Source organism: Oryza glaberrima, chromosome 7 (assembly GCF_000147395.1).
Source record: "Oryza glaberrima chromosome 7, OglaRS2, whole genome shotgun sequence".
Classification (NCBI taxonomy): domain Eukaryota; kingdom Viridiplantae; phylum Streptophyta; class Magnoliopsida; order Poales; family Poaceae; genus Oryza; species Oryza glaberrima.
This window is the reverse complement of record NC_068332.1, coordinates 22,541,424-22,558,784: the sequence shown is the minus strand read 5'-3', so window position 1 is coordinate 22,558,784 and position 17,361 is coordinate 22,541,424. Positions and strand designations below refer to the sequence as shown.

Below are 17,361 nucleotides of genomic sequence, written 5' to 3'. Positions count from 1 at the left end.
GCCTATTAGACATGCTCTTACGCTCTCCGGTTTATGTTGTGACACGATGGGGGATAAACGCGTGACGAGACAACCATGGGGCTGTTCATATTGATGTCATTTTAAACTATACAATTTTTTAATAAAGTTATCTAGTTATGTACACATTTAGTTTAGTTTTGCCAAATTTTGGTCTACATATAAACATTTCTGTCAAAATTTGGATAATATTGTTAAGGTAGAGGTTTATTTTATCTAAAATCTCAACAACACTTTGGTTGCCACGTGTTCACAACTCCCAATCAGCAATGAGCCAAGTCGTGACGAAAAACTCGATAGCGATCGAATCCATCCCATCCACCTGTCAACGCATCCGATCCACGTGGTTCTTAGACTAGTCCAGGTCGTTCTCGACGGTTTGGATCATGCACCGGCCACCGGAAAAGCGACTCCCCTCGTCTCAACTCTCAAGTCTCAACCATGCATGAGGCGATGTGGGGACCACCGGACCAGCACCAGCACCAGCAGCAACGGACACGGGCTCACGACACACGAGGTCGTCATCGCGTCGATTTGGGCCGGAATACCTGCGGATTCTGGGCCCACCCCTGCCTCTGTGGTGCGTTGCTCAAGCCGCCACGCGGGCCTCTTTTGGGCCGCAAGAAAGAGAGGCGAGATGGGCTCCTTTGCTCTTCCTTGCAGCGGAAGAAGCCGCGGGCCGTTTCCTCCTCCCCGAGACCAAGACACACCACCACGCCACCATTCCCACGCCTCACGCGGCGGAGAGAGAGAGAGAGAGGGTGAATTTGCTAGCGAGATGCCGGAAGCCGAGGCCGCGGCGGTGGTCATCGGAGGCGGCAGCCGCGCCGCCGGCCCCGCCGACTACGAGCGCTTCATCACCCTCTTCTCCCCGGAGGGCCGCCTCTGCCAACTCGGTGAGTGCCCGCCGCCGCGACATGCCCCCTCCACGCCGACCAAATTCGCTGCTGGTGTCTGCGCTTTGGCTAACGATCTGCTGCTTCAATTCCGCCGCCCGCCTCCCCGTGCGGCCGTGCTGTGTGCTCTCGCAGACTACGCGTTCAACGCCGTGAAGCTGGCCGGGATCACCTCCGTCGGCGTGCGCGGCGACGACTCCGTCTACGTCCTCACCCATCGGAAGGAGGTGAGCACGTCGCGAGAGCGGAATCCCCTTGTCCCCTCATTTGTGATTCATTCTGCGGCCGTTTGATTTGCTTCGTTCCCCTGATCAGGACAAGTTGCACGACCCGACGACCATCACGAACCTGTTCGCGATCACCGACCGGATTGGGCTGCTCGCCACCGGGATGCCAGGTGAGCCACAACTTTGCTCTCTCAGATTCTCAGTTCTAAGTGCTGCGTGGAACATGCGGTGCGCGCGTTTGGATCCCGCTGGCACAATATCATTTACGAGTTACGAATTGCGAATTGGAGGATCATCGACTTTATCCTGCCGTAGAACGTCTCAGCGAAACCGGTTCCAATAATTAATCTCTGCAACTCTTGGTGTTCATGAGAGCATTGCGATGTGATAAGGATGTTTTACATGCTGATGATGCGCTTGTTCGACTGGATGCTAATTTTGCTGACTCCCTATATTGAATCAGTTTTAGTATAGGAGTAGTATGCACTTCCAGGATACGTCATACATGCTGATTAGATGAAATGTTCAGTGAATGAGTGAACCACTGTGGTGTGATTGGATCCTACATCCTAGTAGTATGCACTAGATAGAATGGAATCTTGGCCTTGGTTGCACAATATACTGACTTATTTGGCAGTCGATCGCCCCTTTACTACCATACTCTCATCTATTTTGTGTTTCTGAGGTTGTAAATGGCTAATGTGACAATGTGAGCCAGTACTGTAACTACTGTACTGAGCTATTGTCTTGTTTGATTTAACCTATGTGAGACAGTAATGTAACTAGGCAACTTTTGCTTGCTAAGTAATCAATAGTTCTATTTGACTACTTTCTTGTATGATATAATGTACTGTTTTGTTACTAATGCCTGATAACTTGTTATATCATTCTGTTGGTGGACAGTTCCTTCAGTTTAGAGGGAGTTAGGGACTTCTCAATTCCATAGCATGTGATTTGTCACTGAGCTCTAAATATCTTAATATAGTTCTGTTTAGAATTTTATGGAACAGCTAGAATGGCTCACATCATCATAAGAAACACTCTAGAGGCCAATGGCAGGACATACCATCGCAGTATCATTTTACTTGTCTGCTTGTTCTGATCTTTTGAGTTTTGACGGGCTATATCTTTATTCCAGGTGATGGAAGGGCAATAGCTCAGGAGGCAAGGAACGCAGCTGCCGAGTTTCGCTTCAAGTGGGGATATAAAATGTCTCCTTGTATGTTAGCTCAATGGTAAGCTTTGGTCTAAATGAAATAGATGGCTCATTGTACAATACCTATGTCTTACAAACATCTAAAATGATTTGATCATCACGCTATTTTATATAATGGTTATATAATTATCTCTAGGCCGCTCTCTGCTTGTAGGGATTGATCATTTGCCACTCCCATTAGAATGTCAAAGGATCAATTTCGCCCACTCACATTAAGACTTAGTATTGGATATATGAGAAAATATGGTGAGAATTCATATGAGATCAACGGGCTGGGAACTTTTCTGAATTCTGATAAGCATATGCTCGTGCTTTACTATCAAACCTACCCTTGTCTTGTTAAGCTACGTGGATACATTACTCTGTTCAATCTTCAATAGCCTAACATTGTTTACTAATTTCACTGAACTGTTCTGCATTTTACTAGTGGTGTATCATTGCTTGTTTGTAGGATTGCAGACAGAGCACAGATCCGCACCCAGCATGCTCAGATAAGACCTTATGGAGTTGGTTAGTGCTATCCAATTTGTGTTTTGTGAGTGGTGAAACCTGCCATCATCGTCTACCATCAAAGGATTACAATGATTACTTTGATCCTACACATTTTCCTCTGCAGTTTCTATGATCTTTGGAATTGATGAAGAGAAAGGAACCCCCGAGCTCTTCACATGTGATCCAGCTGGACAATTCTTTGCACACAAGGTATTCTAGGAATTTTTTGCAGTTCATTAAATAGCTCTTTTCATCATAACACAAGTTAGTCGTGTTTTTTTGTGAATGACTACAACAAATGCAAATAGCATGCTGTATTTTTTTTCAGTTATCATGTGCAACTAGAAACTGATTAGGTCACAGAGCCACTGAACAATCTAGATGGAGAAACCACCCCATAAGCTCAAGCATTTTCTGTATCTGAGAAACATGAATCTCCTATGTCATTGCAGGCCGCAAGTGCTGGTCCGAAAGAGAAGGAAGTTATGAACTTTCTTGAGGAAAGAATGAAGAGCAAACCTTCTCTATCATCTGGCACAACAAAAGGGGTGTGTGTTACTATTCTTAGCAAACCATGAAATTGAACTTATCCAATGCTGACTAGAAATGTATAAAATGGCATTCAGATTAGTGAGTAAACTAGGTAAGCATTGATCTGTAATGGAAAAAATGTTATTGAATTTTTTAGTTACAGTAACATGTTCATATGAAATGTGATGGTTCAACACCAAGCCACACATTGCAGACAGTACAAGATATCCAAATCTCATACATGCTTAAATACTAGTAACTAGTATTTAACACAACAAAAGTTCCCTTTTCTCTGAAGCTGAATTTGAGAACATCATTATTAAGGGCACCACTCTGTTAGTTCTCTTTGGATGCTTACCACATGAAGTTTTAGCTGTTTCTTTAACAACAGAGTGCGTTTTGGGATGTCTATCTGTGCAGCATCTTCGACAGACTACTGTCAATAATGCATGCCTGCAAGTTCTTTTTTCCCTCATGCTGTTGCGTATTTATTTGTACATTAGCACTTTTGTAGTCACAAGCCCTATCCAATACGGTGATCCAATATTTTGATCCCCTTTGTGATTAATTTTTACTGATTTTGTTTCCAGTTGGCAATACGGTGATCCAATATTTTGATCCCCTTTGTGATTAATTTTTACTGATTTTGTTTCCAGTTGGCAAAATCTGCGTTGAAACATGTCCTGGAGGGGGATTTCTATGCCCGAGAATTTGAGGTAGTGCTCATTCTTAGCCCTATTGTAGATATGTTCTGTTTGCACTCACTATTGTTAAATAAAAGAGTGATTTTACGGTTCTTGAGGAGATACCGAAAGTTACCATATTTTCTAGTGTAAAATTTAGTACATCCCAGTGTAAGGTACAAAAAAATGTACTAAAAATTTTGTAATTCTTAAAGAATGTAAAACTTCTCTAAATAAAACGTTAAGAAATATTTGCACTGCCATTATACTGAACGACGCAAGTCAAACTTTCTTGTCAGCTTGGATTTATCAAGAAAGGGGATCCAACTGTAACTCTGCACCCAGTGAAATTCAAGCGCACGCGGAGGTGAAGGACGAGAGCAAAACAAAGTGCTCGATATAGGACGGTCACCAGTCTTTCAAATCTTTTACAGCATGGAAGTTATGCAAAACCATTACCGCTAACTGATTACTGTACGCTATAGCTATATGTATGACTGCGCTCAAGCTGTGTCAAGTGTCAATTATGAGTTGCCCCCGGATTTACGATACCAACTGATGATCACACATGAACACTTCAAACTGTAACTGTCTACGAAGGAACTGCATCCTCCTGTTCCCGTGTAACCTTAGCCAGGGATAATTTCCCTATGAAGTTGGTCGCAAGGCTGCCGAGGAAGAGATCTCCGTTGAACTCTGTCACCGAAGTGACCCAGTTGATCACCTTCCCTTCATAGTCACCAAGAACCCTCACGATCTCGCCGTTCAACGACACCTGAGCCACCACTGCTCCCTTGAGCGTCGCCTTGGTCCTCTCGACGAGCGCCGGGAACGACGCGATGACCCTCCTCGTCAAGCTCCAGCGAGAGATCAGGTCCAGCCATGGAGACCTCACCTGCAGTTTGAGCACAGAAAATTGTAAGTTTGAGCACTGAAAATGTTGTGTAGATGCTTATGGCAGCAGAAAGGTTAGAGAGCAGAGACCTGGAGAAGGGCAATCCAGAAGTGACCATCTGAACCCAGCCGAATGTTGTCTGGATTCCCCGGCAGGTTGTCCACGAAGATCTCTGCCTCCCCAGCCTTCTCCCCTTTCAGCCACACTCTCAAGCATCTGAACCTGCACTTGACAATATCACTTCATGGTCACTTGACGATAGAGTGAACATACTCTTTTTTTTATGAGCAATTTTACCGTTCTTAAGGAGATACATGAGGTACTATTTTTTTCTATTTTAATTTGATATCTCTTTGTATCTAGGTACTATGAGGTACCAAATTTTATACTAATTTTTTTACCTCATGGTACATCTTTATGAACCGTAAAATTACTCGTTTTTTATTATTATTTTAGAGAAGGGTATTTTCTACCCAGATTCTACATCCAATCAGATATATGCAGCCATTTAAATTAGGAACTTAGCCCCATAAACAATCCAATCTGAAACTCGCTCCTAAGGAGATTTGCACTCATAACCTTAAAATGTTACTCAGGTTACTCAGGTCACTGCAATCAGTAGACTACATGTCATTTCACAGATGAGAAGTTGAGCTTGTTACTACCTCATCGTCTCGCAGACCACGACGAAGGCCTCGTCGGGCGGCAGGGCGACGCCGTTGGCGAAGCCGAGGCCGTCGAGCACGACGGAGGCCTCGCCGGTGCGGGGGTCGTACTTGAGCAGGCGGCCGGTGAAGCGGTACTCGAAGAAGTCGAGGAACCAGTTGTCGAAGCTGAACCTGGTGCTGGCGTCGCTGAAGTACACCGTGCCATCGGAGGCCTCGATCGCCGCGTCCGCAAACCTGAACACGACGAACGGAGGCACAGGATTTGCAGTTGCCGTTACAGATTTGCACGGTGCAAAGTGCAGAGTTTGCAGGAAGATAACCTGATCGTGGAGCCTTGGACAGTCGAAGCAAGAAGCGTCACACGTCCATTCTCCTCTACTTTCAACAATCCCTGCAGATTTTACACCAACAGTAAACAACTTTTGCCCTGTCTCATTCAATTCTCTTAATCTGAAGCAGTGAAGCGTATCATCGTAGAAATGTTTCTTGTTTTTGCTCCTTTTCTCTTGGGTACTCATTAGTTAACGACTTAAGAAAATAAAAATTAGTTTGTAGGTATAAAACTTTTATATGTGTTCTTAACGACATAAAACCTAACGCTGAAAAAATGAACTATACTGAAAATATCTTAGAACCTAGTCAACCAACTTTAAGTTTGCAAATACCTTGTCGGCGTCGCAGACAAGCATGGCGCCGTCGGCGGACGGTGCGACGCCGAGGAGGCCCGTGCCGCCGACGAGCCCCCACCGCTCCCACGACCCGTTCGCCCGCATCCTCCGCACCCACCCGTCCCTCGTCGCCGTGAACACCTCGCCGCCGGCGTTGTCCACGTACACGTCCTCCGGCGCGCGCAGCATCCCTTCCCCAAGCTTCTCCAGATTCTGCCATATGGCAAAGCACACACCACGAATCCATTATCCATCCAAGTATGCAACCACACCTACGACGCCGGCATGAGCGGCAGCCATGGCGCGCGGCGAGCTAGAATAATCCACCGACGACTCGCGCGTAACGTACCTGGAGGAGGTTGTTGGGAGGGAAGCGAGAGGCGGCGGCGCCGGCGGCGGGACGCGCGGGCGGCGGGCCGACCGGCTGGACGGGGCAGTGGAGAGCGACGTGCACGGCGAGCGACACTGCGACGGCCAGCGCGGCGGCGCCAGCGGCGTCGAGGAGGCCCCGCCGCGCCATTGGCGACCCAACAATCGACGACGAGCTCGACCAATCGATCGATCACTCTATCAGCGAGATAAGCTGGAGGCTATCAGGAGTGGCGTGATATGAAATTTTTATATAACTACTAGCAATAGTGCCCGTGCGTTACAACGGGGAAAACACCGTTTGATAGTGTGACACCTTAAAAACCTCGAATCGGTAAAAAAACATGTCTAATTTGATATATTAACAAATAGATAGAACCGAGTCTAATTTGATGAATTAGCATAGGATTTAGGATTTAGTTTTAGATTTATTTTTGAGCCTGCTTACGAGTTTATCCGACGGACTTTAATTTAAAACATCTGAGCCACATTATTTGATAAAATTTTCTTTTGGCCTAGGTCTTCTCATCCAAGTCTAAACTTGGGCTGGCCCATCTTCGTCGAGCTGAGTCAATTCGACGGCCCGCAAGCCGAGCAGTTGAGCGCGGGCCACATATGCGGGGACGTTCCGATGCACTTCCACGGCCCATTGGGCGCAGCGTAATCGGCGGCGGCGGTCCGACGCTGGGCAAATCTGAACCGTCCGATCTAATGGATGGCTCCGATCATTCCCGTGCCGGATGAAGCGCCGACCGGGAGAGAGGGGCAAAACCCTAGCTCCCAAATTCCTCTCTCCCGATCCTATTTCTCTCCGGTGACGAGCGAGCGGAACAACGGTGAAGGCAGCGATGGTAGTCCGGTGAGCTAGTGCGCTCGTGCGGTGATGACCGCCGAGCGGCTCCTGCTTAGCTGGCTGGGGGGCGCACCCGAGGGTGGCGCAAAGTCGTGCCACGGCGTCGGAGGTCCGGTTAGGCAGGCGCGCAAACGGCAATGAGCGCCGAGCGGCCTGGTCCTTTAAGATTAGATAAGATTTTCACAAACGATAGAAGTAAATTGAATCAGACTTTTTTTTTGTTTTAATGTTTTCTTTCGCCCTTTTTTCGTTATTACGGAGGATAGAAAAGTTTAGTAGAGATAGAGATAGAGAAGATAAAGAAATATAGTACCATGTCACATATAATAGGATTCGATTTTTTTTTACCGCGTTATGTATAATTCTTTTTTTTTTGAATCGGACAGAATTCCTTTTTAAAATTTTTCTTTTTTCCCTTTTTTACCGCGTCCACGGAATCAGATTTGTTTTTTCCCGGTTTTTTCACCAAATTTTTTTCTCCTGGTTTTTTTCCGACTTTTTTTTCGAATCGGACATATTGGCTTTTTATTTATTTTCGCCTTTCTTTACACGGAATTGTCGTTGTTTTTTGCCCGGTTTTTTTTCACCCGATTTTTTTCGCTTGGCTTTTTGCCCAGTTCCTTATTTATTAATCGGACAGATTGGTTTTTTTCGCCTTTTTTTACACGGAATAGGATTAGTTTTTTTCGCCTTTTTTTCGTTCAGTTTTTTTTCGCCCGATTTTTTTCACGAACGACGGAAACATCTCATATTTTTTAAGTAGTAGAGATAGAGATAGAGAATCGGACATATTCTTTTTTTTATTTTTTTCGTCCTTTTTTTACCACGTCAATGGAGTCAGATTCGTATTTCTTTATCGGACAGATTCGATTTTTTTCATTTTTTTTTTGCCCCTTTTTTGATAGGACAGGTTTATTTTTTTTCTTTTTTTTTGTCCGGTTTTTTCTGGATCGGACAGATCTGGTTTTTCCACCCGGTGTTCCGTTTTTTTCCCTTTTTTATCGGACAGGTTTGGTTTTTTCCTTTTTTCGCCTGTTTTTTTATATCGGACAGATTTGGTTTTTTTGTTCGTTTTTTTTTACGGACGAAGGAAGCACCTCTCATTTTTTTCATTTTTTTTAAGTAGTAGAGATTTAAGTGGCAGGCATAAACTTATTAGATGTCATAATATATTTAGATGTAGAAAATAATATTTTTCTACGAGTGACACACCTGCTATTGTTAGCCCAGCCACGTTTGTTTGGCCTTTGGCCATATTAACCACTGTCGATTGCAGTTTGAAGATAAAGAAAAGAAAGGCATTGCACTTCGTACGCTGCCAAAAAGAAACGTTCTGGTCCAAACAAATAACCAAGATTTACTTTGTGGTATAGATTTAAACCCGTAATAATACTTCATTCGTTTTCTAAAAAGAAAAACACTTGTGGACTAGAGTTACTTATCTGCTTGTCGACTAGCGAGTCAACTGACCCAATTTTCTAACCGGAAACACCTCTCGTTGTTTGCATTTCATTTAGATGGTTATGAATATTTTTAAGACAATTCAATAAGATAGATTTATATGTGATAGGTCACTTCACAATTGTCAAATTTAATTTCTACAGGTAAAACAAATATTTAACTGTGAATATATGTTACCTAGTTATAGTTTAATTTATTCTTTTTTTTGTAAGTTTTAAAAGTCGGATTTTAACTTGCATGTTTTGGAGTAGTATATTATATATTAATCAATCTTGTCTTTTTTTCGTAACTATCTAAATGACGTGCAAATGATAAAGGACATTTCATTGAGAGTTTAAAATCTATTCCCCTTTTAACCACTGTACCTCTATTTTTTAATTGTCATTTTGGATGACTAAGTGTCCAATGCACATATTTTATCAGTACTTTTTTTTTCTAAATATATGTTTATAAACAATTCTAACATATGACTATGAAAGTGTTTCCATGACAAATATATTAATAACACATTTTCTCATGTCAAATTGCTAGGAGGGGAGCTACTTATTGAGAGGGGGTGCCCAGGTGTTAACGCGAAATTCATCGGACAAACGAAGACCTAAGAGATCTGCTTAGCTCTAGTGCATGTCCTATTAATCGGGTTTAGGGCGCACCAGTTAGTTTGATCCTTCAACTAACAGGGATAGTCTAAATTATTTTACCGTAGTATAAATAGGTAGACGACGAACGGAGAAGAACAGTAGAGAATTCGCAGTCGCAGTTACAGATTTGCACTGTGCAAATTGCATAGTAGTTTGCAGTGAAACAAGTAATTTGCAGGAAGATAACCTGATCGTGGAGCCTTCGACAGTCGAAGCAAGAAGCGTCACGCGTCCATTCTCATCCACTTTCAACAATCCCTGCAGATTTTAATTAGTAATCCCTCCATCCCTAAATGTTGACACCGTTGACATTTTGTAAACATATTTAACCGTTTATCTTATTAAAAAAATTAAGTAATTATTAATTCTTTTTCTATCATTTAATTTATTGTTAAATATATACTTTTATGTATACATATAGTTTTATATATTTCATAAAAGTTTTTGAATAAGATGAATGGTCAAACATATTTAAAAATACTTTCTCATTTAGGGAACGAGGGAGTATTTTACACCAACAGTAAACAACTTTTGCACTGTCTCTCGTTCAGTTATCTTCATCTGAAGCAGTGAAGCGTATCACCGTAGAAATGTTTCTTGTTTTGATTTACCTTGTCGGCGTCGCAGACGAGCATGGCGCCGTCGGCGGACGGGGCGACGCCGAGGAGCCCCGTGCCGCCGACGAGCCCCCACCGCTCCCACGACCCGTTCGCCTGCATCCTCCGCACCCACCCGTCCCTCGTCGCCGTGAACACCTCGCCGCCGGCGTCGTCCACGTACACGTCCTCCGGCGCGCTCAGCATCCCTTCCCCAAGCTTCTCCAGATTCTGCCACATCGCAAACCATGAATCCACCAACGGCCGACATGAGCGCGGCATGGCGCGGCGAGCTAGAACGCAACGTACCGTACCTGGAGGAGGTTGTTGGGAGGGAAGCGAGCGGCGGCGGGTGGGCGTGCGGGCGGCGGGGCGAGCGGCTGGATGGGGCAGTGGAGCGCGACGTGCACGGCGAGCGACACGGCGACGGCGGCGAAGAGGCCCAGCTGCTGCGCCATGCCGCCGATCGACCCACCAATGTGTAGCCGACGACGAGCTCGATCGATCGATCACGCTATCGGCGTCGACTCGACTCGCCCTGTAGATAATTAAGCTGGAGGTGTCAGGCATGGCATACACGTGACGAGTGGGCACACACCTGTTATCGTTAGCCCAAGCCACGTTTGTTTTGGCCTTGCCCATTATTGACTGCTGCCCATTATTGCACCACATAAAAGGTTCTGGTCCAAACAAATAACCGAAATTTACTTTTCTGAATACGTAAAAAATTGGAATCCATAGACACCGTGGTTTAAACCTGTAATGCTCCCCTCGTTCCATTTGGACCATTTAGAAGCCTCAGGTCACTCATGGATTCTGTAAAAGGCAAAACGCTTGTGGACTAGAGTTACCAATCCACTTGTTGACTAGCCAGTTAAATGACATAGCTTTCTATTCCATTCGTTTCAAAATATAATTTCTATGATTCAAATTCATAACACAATATAAACATTACTCCCTCCATCCCATAATATAAGAGATTTTAGAGGGATGTGACATTTTTCAAGCACTACGAGTCTGAATAGGCCTGTCCAGATTCGTAGTATTAGAAAAATATCGTATCCCTCTAAAATCCCTTATATTATGAGACGGAGGGAGTACTACACTAATAACTCATATGGTTCCCATCATCATGAATTCCAAAGCCCAGTCGGATACTTGGAAAGGTAATCTAAACAATTCAAAATTCAAAAATTGACAATTTAAGTGATTAAACTACTGCTAAACAACCTAGAAACAATCCTTATATTTTAGAATGGCTAGAGGAAGTAATTAGTACCACCTTTGTTCCTTTTTACTTGTCGTTTTGAACAACACAGTTTTCAATGCACAAAACTGATCACTACTTTTTCTAATTATATGTTTAAAAAAGTATTAAAATTCATATATAAAAGTGTTTTCATGACAATTCTACTACTAATAGTCTTTTATTGTGTTAAATCCTATTATTTTTTGCATTCATTAATCATCTAAAGATTTTGATAATACATGACGACATATATTTGACAACAGAGAGGTAATACAAATCAGTTAAAAAAAGTTTAAAAGTATTAAAGTAATAATGTCTAACTCTGGGGTAAAAACGGATTGGATTCAGATGGATAGTGGTCATACCATATCCTAAAACATATTTTTAAGAGTAAATTTTAGAAAACTGCAACTTTAGTGACAAAATTATCAGTTTGCTGCAACATTAGCGACATGTTTCAGTTTGCTCCAACAATAGCGTGAGAAATTATCACAAAACTGTAACTTTTATATTATATACTGCTACAGTATATATGTGCTGCTACAGTATATCACCTATATACTGTAGCAGCATATAACGTAAAAGTTGCAGTTTTGTGATAATTTCCTACGCTAATGTTGCAGCAAACTGAAACATGTCGCTAATGTTGCAGCAAACTGATAGTTTTATGAAATTTACTCTATTTTTAAAGCGGATTCAGAGCAGGTGTGGATGGTGTGCAGATGCGGACATGGAGTGGATTATTTCGGATGTTGAAAATGGTGTAGAGTCGGTGTGGACCTGGTTCGGAATCGGAGTAAATTTGACAGATGTTTTGTGTATATGTAATCAACACAACATCAACTTAGGCATTTAACAAAGCAACGGACAACAATAGAGTAATCAATGGACAATCCATCGTGATAACTATATATATTTAAGTGCTAAACAATATGAATACATAACGGCCATAATATAAAAACATAGCTAAGACTGATTTAGTCATAATAGTATTAGTGTTGAAAGAGGGCAATCCCAAACGAAAAAAAGTTTTTTCTCAATCCCAAGAATCAAGCTTTCATCATTTTCCGCTATCGTCAAGACAAACCTTAAAACATTCCACCTCAACTATTTCATCCATAGAAGCGTATCTGACAACTATGTCATCATCGTTTTTTTCTTCCAAAAGCTAGAAAGGGCCTACCTAGTGCTTGCATTTCGGGGTAAAGTAGCTTTCCCCAGCTCAATAAGAGCTGCCTGCAAACATGGAATGCCAATGCAATGATCAGAACTTCCTTGCCAAGGACAATCATAAAAGAAAGGAAGAAGTCGACATGGAATGCCATGGAATGCCAATGCAATGATCAGAACTTCCTTGCCAAGAACATCCTGATTTATTATCAGGCTTTAACCTTTGTAAGTGTAAGATGAGACGGTGAGAGTCTTAGGCCCTGTTTGGGGGAGCTTAAGATTCTGAGAATCTGTTGGTTGGTAGCCAGCTTCTAAGAATCTAGGTTTTCCAGCTTCTGGGTTCTAGTTCATTTTCTGGATTCTACAACTATATATTCTCATAATCTGGGTGACAATTTGGACTGTTTTGGGGAGCTGGAGATTCTGAGAGAAGCTGCAGCAGCTAGAAACTCTCCAAACAGACCCATAGATTAAGGAGTCTATCTTAATTGATGTATTTAACATATAGAGCGGTTACATGGGTTGACAATTTTAAATTATCCAGCAAACGGCCTACCAGATAATCTATATCCGCCGAATTTTAAAGATACCACATCCACACAGAATCCATATCACACTATCCGCATCCACATCCATATCTATCGGATTTCTATAAACTCGTACCATATTCTCGTTTTGAGCGGATTTGGAATGGATCAGATCAGATGTTATCCAATTCGTTTTCACACCAACTCTAACCCGATAATGCCCGAGCATTATAGTTGTGTTTGGTAGAATTTCCACTTCCTATCTATTAAGCGCAGATGTAAGCATTGCGTTCCTTTCGATCGTCGTCTGTCCTACTAGTACCGTAAGTACGTGAGCCTCTGTTAATTACGACGGCGACTAAGATCGAATGTGAGATTTTATACGAATCAACAGACTAGGACGTCTATGGTGAGTAGGGTTAGCTAGGCAGGTTGTGCAGCGTTCGCAGCAACACAAAAAATATGTATGGCGTTTGTGCACGTCGAAATGGAGGGTGATAGCTAGTTCGTCGTACGTGGAAGCTCTTGTCAAACATCGTAGCTGCTTCATCGGCAGGCGTGATGTTGAGAGGTAGCGACGTTGTTGCTTAAAGGCCCATTTAAGTTTAAGTTTTGCAGGCCCAAACTTAACTTTTAAAACTCAAAAATCATCTCTTTGGCAATTAGATCCATCAAAACTTCCAAACAAAAAATTTACTTGTAGCAAATCAAACCAAAACGAAACTCCCGAAACACATGAATTTTGGCAAAGTTTAAAATTTGAGTTTTGGTTGGGGTGCGCCAGGCTTTGGCGGTAGTGCAACGCCTAAGTGACGCTCAAGGGCTCTAATGGCAAGCCACTATTGTGAGCCCCTTCCTATGAAAAATAAATTTAATATTTTTTTTGACATGGAAAGATTTCCATTACTCCATAGACCCAGTAATATCACTGGTCACCAAATCGTCCACCTCGGATGGGGCTTCATTGTCACGCCCAGAAATTCACGAACCAGAATTTCTAAGCTGAATGTGCATTAAATCCCTGCCCAGGACCAGCCAGGGTACACAAACGACAATTGTTGACATACAGATCCACGTCATACAAAAATATAAAAGATTACAAATGCAGCGGAAAGATAAAAGCGAGCTAAACCGGGAAGCTTAACTTCAGCAGCGGGGCGACTCCACTCCACTGGCAAACCTTGACGGCAGCGACAAAACCAACTTCAACAAGACAGCTCCAACTAGAAAGATCTTCAGCTCTGGTGTGGGGGAACAGAGAGCAAGACTGAGTACTACCCACTGTACTCAACAAGTCATACCGGAAGAGAAGGTATGATGCAGGATATAACCAAAGGAGGCTAGGGGTTCTTTTGCATAAAACTAGCATTTAAAAGCAGTAGTTGAAAGCAGTAAAACAGCTGTAGTAAATTAATCAATATTAACCAATCACTGTCCAACGCTACACCACGTTGCAACAGGCCCAACCAACCACCTGAACTACACCAGTTCATTAAGCTAAACTAGGGGTGAGACTAATCACGGTGAATCTGGTTGATCGCCCATAACCGCGGGCACGACTATTCGAATAGTTTTACTCTGGCCAGAGGTGTACAACTGTACCCACAAGACACGATTCCACACATGTCGCCATGCCCCGAAGTATCACCATGATACTGCAAAGGGGGAAATCGTGACAAGACCCTCCACATAACCCTCCCCTAACCATCCACACCATGCTAAGGTTTCACCCCCACCCCTCAAAAGGCAGTGGGCGGTCCCCTCTTGCGCCGCGGTGAATCCGGCAGCTGGACAACCGGACACCCCGGCCGACCCAACTCCATCACGCCCACCCTCGCCACCGGTGTCTAGGAAAGGGTCGAGCTATACTTCAGATCAAGCAGTTACCCACTCCCGCTTGTGGTAAGCACGGTAAGTCTCCTAGGGTTTCCCGTGAACCGGTCCTTAATTGCCATGGGTGCGACCAGCAAAACCATGCACCCACAACCCACCATTCGGTGTATTTTAATTAACTAACACCATTGCGGTGGCACCAATCCAAAACTATGCTCATAGTCAGAGTCTATGTAATAATGTGATCCCCATTTGTGTACTAGTTGAGCTAAGCATGGCTAAGCTTTTCCTAAACCAACATCTAATCATTTTGATACCCAAGTTATCAATGGCATATGGTAAACAATAAATGGTTGAGTAATAGGACCCATCCCACATGACATTGTAAAAGAATGCGATATTTAATAGAAATGCGGGATATTTATAAATTGGGTACAATATGATCAATTGTAATGCATGACTTGCCTTGCTCTCGCACTGATGAGACCTCAACAACGTCTTCGAGAAACCGCGGATCGACGAAACAGCCGAAATCTACGCGACAAACAAAGCACACAAGCAAAACATGCTATAAGACTACTGAAACAGGAAACAAAACCATTTTTAATGGATTCTTTGCATTTTTATGAATTTACTGAGACTTGAATGGACTTAAACGAAGCTCGGATGAATTACTTATGAATTTTAGAAGATAAACTGTATTTTTACTAATAAAGAAAAAGTCCTTAATTATTTATTGCGCAGTAAATCCTAGGGCTGACGTCATCTAGGGGGGGGCTGCGCCGACAGGTGGGCCCCGCTTGTCAGCACACAAGGGGAGGGAGAGGAGGCTCGGGCAAGTGGGCCCCACTGGCAGCGGCACAAGGTGGCCGGTCTACCGTGGACCGGGACCACGTGCGTGGTCCACCGCCGGTCCACGGGACCGACGGTGCGGATCGGCCCGAGGCCGATCGGACGGCGCGGGCGGCGGCTAGGCACGGCTCGGCTCGGCACAAAGCCGACCGACTGGCCATGGCGAGCGGCGGCGGCGCGCGCGGCTGCGACGCGCGCGGCTGCCGACGGCGACGACCGGCGGAGGGAGGTGGCGGCGGACGGCGCACAGGCGGCGGCACGGCCAAAGGCGGCGGCGCACGCGGGAAGGGGAGAAAAGGGAGGGGGAGGGAGTCCTCACCGGAGGGGCGGCGACCAGAGCGGGAGGGGATGAGCGGTGGCAGCGCTTCGAAAAACGGCGGACGGGAGCGGCGCGACCTGGGAAAAGGTGGCGAAGGGGTTAGGGAGAAGAGAGGAGCCGTGGCACGGCGAGGAGAAATGGCCGGAGATGGAAACAATGGCGAGCTCACCGGCGGCGCGAGGGAATCGGAGCTCCGACGGTGATTCGCGGCAACGAAGCGGCGGCCGAGGAGCGGGCCGGCTCGGTGAGCGCGACGACAGCGACTGCGCGGCGCGGCGGCGGCTCTAGCGGCGGCGGCGCGCGGCCAGAGATAGGCAGCGGCAGCGGCTAGGCGCGGCGGCGATAGGGGCACGGGAGAGGGCGGCAAATGGGGGAAACGAGAGAGGGAGCTCGGGGGAGTGATTTAAAGGTGCGGGAGGGGGCGGACGTGGCCGGGAAGGTGGCCGATTTGGCCGGCGACGTGGGGGAGTGGGGAGGAAGAGAGAGAGGGGGATTCAAATTGAACCCCGCCCACTCTCGGGCGCGCGTGGGGGCGGGAGGAACGGGGGAGGGGCGGCGACGTGGGCGCGAGGTGTGGGCGCGGAGTGGACGCGCGACGTGGGCGTGGGAGGAGCGGAGGAGGCGGCGGCGCGGCTGTTTCGACGATAGCGGTTGGAGCTCTGGCTTCAACGGCCGAAGGTGGGAGACGACCGACAGGTGGGGCCCACCTGTCGGCGTCCCAGAGAGAGGAGGGAGGGGCGCATGGGCCGGCCCAACAAGAGGAAGGCCAAGCACGGGCGGGAGAAAAAGGGGGGGTGGACTGGGCCGACGGCCCAAGAAGATGGAAAAAGAGGAAAAGAAAAGGGAAAAAGGGAAAAAGGGGAAAGGATTTTTGCTGGGATTTAAAAATATTGCACTTGCTCAATTTTAATTGGTTAAAATTATTTCCAAGGCTTTGAAAATTCCACTAAAAATCATGTTAATGTATTGGAGCATGGGGAACTCAAGAAAAATTCCACCACGCCGAATTCGATTATTAAATGCATTTATTAATTAGGGATTTAGCTCTAGGTTAATTAAGATAATTTTTTCGGGCAATTTATTTAACCAATTTTTAAAGCAAGAAAAGGGGGGAAACTTCAGGGTGTGACATTCATCCCACCCAAGAATGTCCTGGACTTCCGATTTACAACCCAGAGCTGCAATTTCATGCGCTAC

At 45.0% G+C, this 17,361-nt stretch overlaps 2 protein-coding genes and 1 pseudogene across 5 annotated transcripts; 1 reads left to right on the top strand and 2 right to left on the bottom strand.

Moving 5' to 3' along the window:
• The first annotated feature begins 717 nt into the window (after positions 1–717).
• On the top strand, positions 718–4,541 carry LOC127779841 (proteasome subunit alpha type-6-like). The gene is made up of 9 exons (XM_052306756.1): positions 718–914; positions 1,050–1,141; positions 1,230–1,311; positions 2,280–2,376; positions 2,809–2,867; positions 2,974–3,059; positions 3,302–3,397; positions 4,037–4,096; positions 4,363–4,541. The coding sequence occupies exons 1-9, from the start codon at positions 797–799 to the stop codon at positions 4,432–4,434; spliced, it is 762 nt and encodes a 253-aa protein (XP_052162716.1). The 5' UTR covers positions 718–796; the 3' UTR covers positions 4,435–4,541.
• On the bottom strand, positions 4,441–10,832 carry LOC127779840 (protein STRICTOSIDINE SYNTHASE-LIKE 4-like). 4 transcript variants are annotated; one of them, XM_052306751.1, is made up of 9 exons: positions 10,529–10,832; positions 10,230–10,445; positions 9,806–9,876; positions 6,644–6,861; positions 6,292–6,507; positions 5,947–6,017; positions 5,624–5,860; positions 5,048–5,180; positions 4,672–4,958 (listed from the first exon to the last, which is right to left on the bottom strand). In XM_052306751.1, exons 1-9 carry the CDS (start codon positions 10,670–10,672, stop codon positions 4,801–4,803), a joined length of 1,464 nt encoding a protein of 487 aa, XP_052162711.1. In that variant the 5' UTR covers positions 10,673–10,832; the 3' UTR covers positions 4,672–4,800. The 4 variants fall into 4 exon arrangements, with proteins under 4 accessions (XP_052162713.1, XP_052162714.1, XP_052162712.1 ...); XM_052306753.1 differs by lacking the exons at positions 10,230–10,445; positions 10,529–10,832 and having other exon boundaries at positions 4,441–4,958; XM_052306754.1 differs by lacking the exons at positions 6,644–6,861; positions 9,806–9,876; positions 10,230–10,445 and having other exon boundaries at positions 4,441–4,958; positions 10,529–10,818.
• A 3,098-nt stretch (positions 10,833–13,930) lies between these two features.
• Positions 13,931–14,058, bottom strand: LOC127780968 (U2 spliceosomal RNA; annotated as a pseudogene).
• Between the last annotated feature and the right edge of the window lie 3,303 nt (positions 14,059–17,361).

Excerpts from the sequence above, each read along its gene's own strand:
- LOC127779841 (XM_052306756.1), top strand. The coding sequence starts at position 797 with ATGCCGGAAGCCGAGGCCGCGGCGGTGGTCATCGGAGGCGGCAGCCGC. Across the intron at positions 915-1,049 it reads GGGCCGCCTCTGCCAACTCG|ACTACGCGTTCAACGCCGTG; the intron begins GTGAGTGCCCGC and ends GTGCTCTCGCAG. Across the intron at positions 3,398-4,036 it reads CATCTGGCACAACAAAAGGG|TTGGCAAAATCTGCGTTGAA; the intron begins GTGTGTGTTACT and ends TTTTGTTTCCAG.
- LOC127779840 (XM_052306751.1), bottom strand. The coding sequence starts at position 10,672 with ATGGCGCAGCAGCTGGGCCTCTTCGCCGCCGTCGCCGTGTCGCTCGCC. Across the intron at positions 9,877-10,229 it reads TCGTCTGCGACGCCGACAAG|GGATTGTTGAAAGTGGATGA; the intron begins GTAAATCAAAAC and ends TAAAATCTGCAG. Across the intron at positions 4,959-5,047 it reads TCTGGATTGCCCTTCTCCAG|GTGAGGTCTCCATGGCTGGA; the intron begins GTCTCTGCTCTC and ends CTCAAACTGCAG.